At 40.8% G+C, this 6,280-nt stretch overlaps 1 protein-coding gene across 1 annotated transcript; it reads left to right on the forward strand.

Moving 5' to 3' along the window:
* Nucleotides 1-357: 357 nt before the first annotated feature.
* Nucleotides 358-4,155, forward strand: hsf4 (heat shock transcription factor 4; the record flags this gene model as incomplete). Its single annotated transcript, XM_010777893.1, has 4 exons — nucleotides 358-433; nucleotides 1,016-1,083; nucleotides 2,036-2,135; nucleotides 4,033-4,155. Coding segments are annotated over 4 exons (367 nt in total), but the record flags the coding sequence as incomplete, so codon positions are not given.
* Between the last annotated feature and the right edge of the window lie 2,125 nt (nucleotides 4,156-6,280).

Raw genomic sequence — 6,280 nt, forward strand, 5'->3', positions numbered from 1 at the left:
ATATAAATAATATATATACATATATTTAGAATTGATATAGATATATTGCACAGTAGATCGCTTGCAAAAGGGTGATGATAAACAAAGAAATCTTGGAAGTGAGCCTACCACACCTCTGTTGCTCTCTCCTTACTTCAGCTTTAGGGTTACGGCTCAATGCTACATTAGGTGCTACTAGTATAACATACCTGAATGTGTTACCAACTGGTTGATGAAAAAAAACGCAAACGAAAGTGATGTTCAACTAAATGCATATGAAACAAGCTATGTGTTAGGTAAGACGCTTCCAAATCTTAACCAGGTTACAATTAAGATTTGAGCCACCACCTCTTATAAATGTTTTTCTCCTGTTTGCAGGCAGAATGAAGTCCTGTGGAGAGAGGTGGTCTCACTGAGACAGAATCACACACAACAGCAGAAAGTCATGAACAAGGTCAGTCTTTACGAGTGTAAGTTTGCGGGTCTGAACTATAGGTCGTACCAGTATTAACACAAGGGAGATTCTCTGGAACAACTTTAACAGTCATTGGGGTGTTCAGAAGATCTATGTGTGTGCTTGTATATTGTCTGTGTATATAAGTGTGTATGTGTATATATACTAATACTGTCTATCATTTAAAGATTACTCAGGAATAACATTTCAGTGGCTTTATCACTTCTTCTGATACCTCTGAAAGAAATTATTTTATGTAAACACAACAAAGGGATTCTTTTTCATTATGTACCAACTCTACATGTTTTAACATGTTTAAAATCAAATAGATTTATGCTCCTTATAGTTTTAGGCTTGTTTTGTCATAGATTAAATATATTGTCTTATAGGACGAAATGTGTTTCTTTTGGGTCATTCAAGTTATTGTCCTTTACCGTGTTGATGTATGTAGAGAAGGACTAATTGTGAGTGTTTGTGTGTGTGTGTGTGTGTGTGTGTGTGTGTGTGTGTGTGTGTGTGTGTGTGTGTGTGTGTGTGGGAGGAGGATGCTGATTCATTCTGTGCTTTTTCTCTCATTGCCAGCTGATTCAGTTTCTGTTCAGCCAGATGCAGTCCAATACACCCAGCACTGTGTGCCTGAAGAGAAAGCTGTGAGCACACACACACACACACACACACACACACACACACACACACACACACACACACACACACACACAATGTGGGGCAATCAACACAAGTGAGACAAACAGGGCCACAGTGGGGCAGAGGGAGGGAAGGGCTGGCTCAGCTGACAAACTCAGCAATCTAACTCAACAAGGGCTGTGAATGGAGACAAGTGCTGAATCAGTCAGTCAGACACACACAAACACACACATTAACACACAGGGAAGGCAGAGCAGAGTGCATGACCCTGCTACAGCCTGTGTGTGAAAAATGCTGGTTCAGCTTTGTTGCTGAGTGGGAACAAGGCCGTCATGAGAAAGGAAAGGCAGGCTGGAACACAAAAGTACAATAGAAACGTACATTTCAGAGTCATTGTGCGACCTGGCAAAGGTGCAATTTTACCCTATGTTTTAATGATAGTTATTTTCGGCCTTACCTTTTAACATCTACCCACACTAATAACTCACTCATCCATCACTCCAACCCCTGTCATTTACTGTCACATCTCCACATGGAATATTTCAAAAGCAAAAAGGTAGCATAACAAACTTTTGTTAGGACATTTGTCTATTCAGAATAGCAGTGTGAACATATTGATGTTTAGCAGATTCAATGTTTACCATGTACATTCTTTCTTGGGCGGGCTAGCGAGCTAATATTTCCTAATTAGCAATAAACACCAAATACCGTTGCGTGATTGGAATGCTGTTAAATACCAACTTATGCAAATTCATGGTAACTTGTTTATTGTTTTATTTAGAGGAAGTAGAGATACACACTTAACTAAATCCAACATGTTGACCAAAAATTATGAATCTAAACCAATGCCCACCCAAAACTGCTTAAATGCATTAAATAAATTATTACTTTCATGATAATGACATATATCCTTTGAAAACAAAGTTGTAATTGAGAGAAAACTATTGTTCCCTTCAGGCCCTTGATGTTGGACGAGGGCTCTCCCAGCCCTCCTGCCTCCAAGTTCAGCCATAATCACCCAATGGAGTCCATGCATGAGCCCTTCTACATCCAGTCGGTGAGAAAATAAGAAATTGTTACATACAGAGATGGGAAGTAACTAAGTAAATTAACTCAAGTACTGTACTTAAGTACAATTTTGAGGTACTTTGAGGTATTTTAATTGTCTTGCTACTTTTTACTTCTACTCCACTACAACTCGGAGGTTAATAGTGTACTTTTACTCCATTAAATGTATTTGACACCTTTAGTTACTTTACAGATCTGGATTAATTACATTACATGTCACTTGTTAGACGCTTTTATCCAAAGCGACTTACATACTCAGTACTGTGGCCAATCCCCACAGGAGCAATTTGGGGTGAAGTGTCTTGCCCACACAACGACATGCTGACTGCAGTGGGGTTTGAACCTGTCCAAACACCAACACACTAACTCACTGCGCCACACACCACCATTAATGATGTGAATTACTGTATAATCAACACTTAAATAAGACTTTAGTTACACCTGGGGTAAATTCACAAGCTACCCTGCAGTAAACAAAGTCATTCAAACTAGCTACACCGTTACCAGCTTTGAGAACACTTTAACGATCAATAATTATAATCAAAACATATTATATATATTATTCTGAAATGGAACAATCTGCATAATGAGTACTTTTAATTTTGGTTGGCTATTTTGATTGCAGGACTTTTACTTGTAACCGAGTATTCCTATACTCTGGTACTTCTACTTTCACTCAATAACAAGATCAGATTACTTCTCCCACCTCTGGATACATATAATGTATACCACTGTGCTTCATAACCCCTAAAGTCTAATTAACATACATCAAAATGGTAAAATTACCTTCATTACGAAAACTAAACCTTTTGTAGTATGACCTGTGCTTTGCAGCCTTTGTCAGTACAAGAGCATAATAAGTAAGCTATTTATCTCCTGACCTGACCTACCACATTCAGATCAAATGTTGCTGGCAGACTAACACAGTAAACATAAAGTTACTGGATGGCCTTTCTAAGTGCTTAGCCTTGTCCTTGATTTACCACAGTATTTATTAGACAGATAAGATATCATTCATCAAATAAAAACATTCATTTTAATCTGTTCTTCAATCATGCTCTTTCCACTACATCTCAGACAATATATTATCTGGACATGCTGCTATCAGTTTAGCTGTTATGTTGCATCACCACTAGAGGGAAGCAGAGCACAGTGACATCGTTTGATGGCCGTACCAGATGTGCTGTGCAGTGTACATTATTGCAGGCTGTACAAACTAAAGCCTTGGATTGAAGCAAATTAATATTTGTGTAAAGTGGTTTGTAAATGAAAATTAAACAGGGGAACCATACTGCCCTTCACTTGATACCATTTTAAGACTTTTGTTCCCTCCCTGATGAACTGGCATAACGCATAATAAAATGCCGATACTGGGTAAGATAATGGAAAGCACAGTATGCTAGCTTCAATTAAAGAGTGTTCTCCATATTAATTAGTTTATTTCAGAAAAGAACTATATTTTAATAACATTTTCATATCCCTAATACCTTGTATATTTGAATGATATTCAAAACTTTAGCTTAACCACAACAAATAAGCTGAGATAGCAACCACTCCTACTCTGCTAGGCTTGTAAGTCAAACTAGTTTGGCTATTTTTTGTTTTGTTTTAGTTTTCTTATCCATCTTAAATCTGGATTTAGCTATGGTGGATATCAATCTGAATTACCAAAACCATGTGGGATCATTAAAAGGTATATATTTCAATTACAGAGAGAGCTGGGGAAATAGGCTAAAGCTTTAGCTAAGTTTGTTGCAATGTAACTTGACACCAATGCTTTGGATCAACACATTGGGCCCAATGAGAGAAATGTTGGCAGGGGAGAACCCGCACAAGATCATCAAACACACAACAAAGTCATCTTTTTCTTTCCTTTTCTTTCCCAGCCATCCAATGATACTGCTTCCTGCTCTGCTAGTGGGCTGACAGGAGGACCAATCATATCTGATGTTACTGATATGTCTCAGGCCAGTATGGCCCTCCAGATGCAACCTGAAGAGGCCAGGTGAGTGATGCAAAATAACTTCACCATTGCTCATTGTAGAGGTAACCTCAAGAATCAGCTCTACATCTATTGCAGCATCTAATAACCCGATATTGTGAAAAAGATCATTCGTATTGGCAGGGGTGACTGATTGTTTTGCAGGTCAAATCCAGGCTACTCCCAAGTCCTAATGTCATTATTGGCTATTCACCCATTTTGAACCACATGTTTTCCATATTGCAATTCATTTTTTGTAGACCACTGCATCGTTTTCACACGCACATACAAATATCTTTGGTGCAAAGACCCTTTGGCACTTGGTATTAAATGTTAGTTCTCTCCTACAACTTTATTGGGTGCTGTGCGATTGGTTCAGCCAAAGTGGATGTGGCAATTAATTGTTGACTTGATAGGAATTAATAGATTTCATTAGCTCACCTTTAACTACATTTCTCCATCTTCATCCAACAGGGAGAAGTGCATGATGCTTATCAAAGAGGAGCCTGTGAGTCCAGGAGTGAGAGGAGCAGGAAAAGGAGGCAGTGTAGGCGCAGGAGAGGCCATAGCATTGAGCTCCTCCTGTGAAGTCTGCTCCTCTGAACCTCCTGTCCTCCCCGTCGCAATGGTCCAGTCTGTTCTGGAGGGGAGGGGCTCTGTGGCGTCCATGGTGGAGAGAAGGAGTAAGAGACCTGCAATGGACAGGTAGGCGTTCACACAGATCACAGGTGGGACACATGGAGAATGCAATGTACACAGAGATGTTTGTACAGGTGCAGAAGCGATACAAGTAGGGAAAAAGTGACCCTTTGAGCCTGTGTTTATATATTAAGTATTTAAGTGTACATGTGTGTGTGTTTGGTTTGCAGGGTGGAGGTTTCAGATGAGAATGTGGATATGAGCCTGGAGGAATTGCAACAGCTGCTGCTCAGGAGCCATCAGCAGAATGTTGTGGAAGCTGGGGCCAGCGCTGTTATGGATGTCAGTAGATCTGCACTATACACATGGAAACCCACTTACAACTTGTTTTACTCCACATAGATTCATATTTGTCTGATATTTGAAACTTCAAATTGGTATTGGTGCCGGACACTCCTTATACAGCACTCTAAATGAATAAAAGTTGTCTTACTAATGTGTCTCTCTCTTTCTCTTTTACTCTAGCCCTTCAGTTTAAGCCTGCCTCTGACCGAGTGGAACTTCACAGAGATGGAGTCCAACCTCAAATCAGTAAGTCATAGTGTGAGAGCTGTTTAACACGTGGACACAGTTTAGAAGAGGACATGTACTCTGGATGAACCACTCCGTTAAACATGCAATGACAAGCCCACCTCAATATAGCATGATGGTTGATTTGATTGTTGTTGTTCTGTTAAGGCCCAGATACACCGGCCCGAAATCGGCAGTAAATGGGAGTCAGGCCGAACATGAGCGTGGGCACGCCCTATTCGGAGTGGTGTGCGCCGCACAGTCGGGTCTTTTCTGCCGACCTGACGCCTTTTCTTGCCGAATCGGCGTCGAGAACACCACCGGAAGTCGGACAAAGGGATAACACTGATTGGCTGTTCAGCTAGCGAATCAGTGCATGAGAAGCGTTAACGGAAGTGAGGGAGGTAAACAAATGATTTAACACAAGCGTGAGTCCAAGAGCTGGAACACACACGGACGGCTATTTCACCTCATCGGTTTATAGAGCTCCTGTTCGTTCATGTTTTCAATGGAAGAGAGTGAAAATGGAAAGAAAAACGCTTTTTGTTGTTTGTTTATATCACGGAGTCTGTTCTTGTTCTCTGTCTTCCGGTTGTTCCGGTTGTTGCCTCTTTTGAATGATGAATACACACTACCGCCGCCTGCTGGTAAGGAGAGTTATTGCCACTCACGCATACGCAGTTCATACGTGCTCGGCTCGGATTTGCGGTGTGTTCCAGTGCGCGAAGTCGGAAAATACGCAGGAGAGTCCGGAGACGCAACAGTCGGTGTCGGCGTCGGCAACTTCTCAGGTGACTGGCCGGTGTATCTGGGCCTTAAGATCGAAAGGATGAAGATGGGTTCATGTGCACACAGCAGCACAGAGTCAAAGCTAAGAGGAATAAGATAGAGTCTAAATGTTGTTGAGACAAACACTCCTGCGTGCACAACCTTCAGCAAATATT

This window comes from Notothenia coriiceps, unplaced genomic scaffold, assembly GCF_000735185.1.
Source record: "Notothenia coriiceps isolate Sejong01 unplaced genomic scaffold, NC01 NC01_scaffold00018831, whole genome shotgun sequence".
In the NCBI taxonomy this organism is placed as follows: Eukaryota; Metazoa; Chordata; class Actinopteri; order Perciformes; family Nototheniidae; genus Notothenia; species Notothenia coriiceps.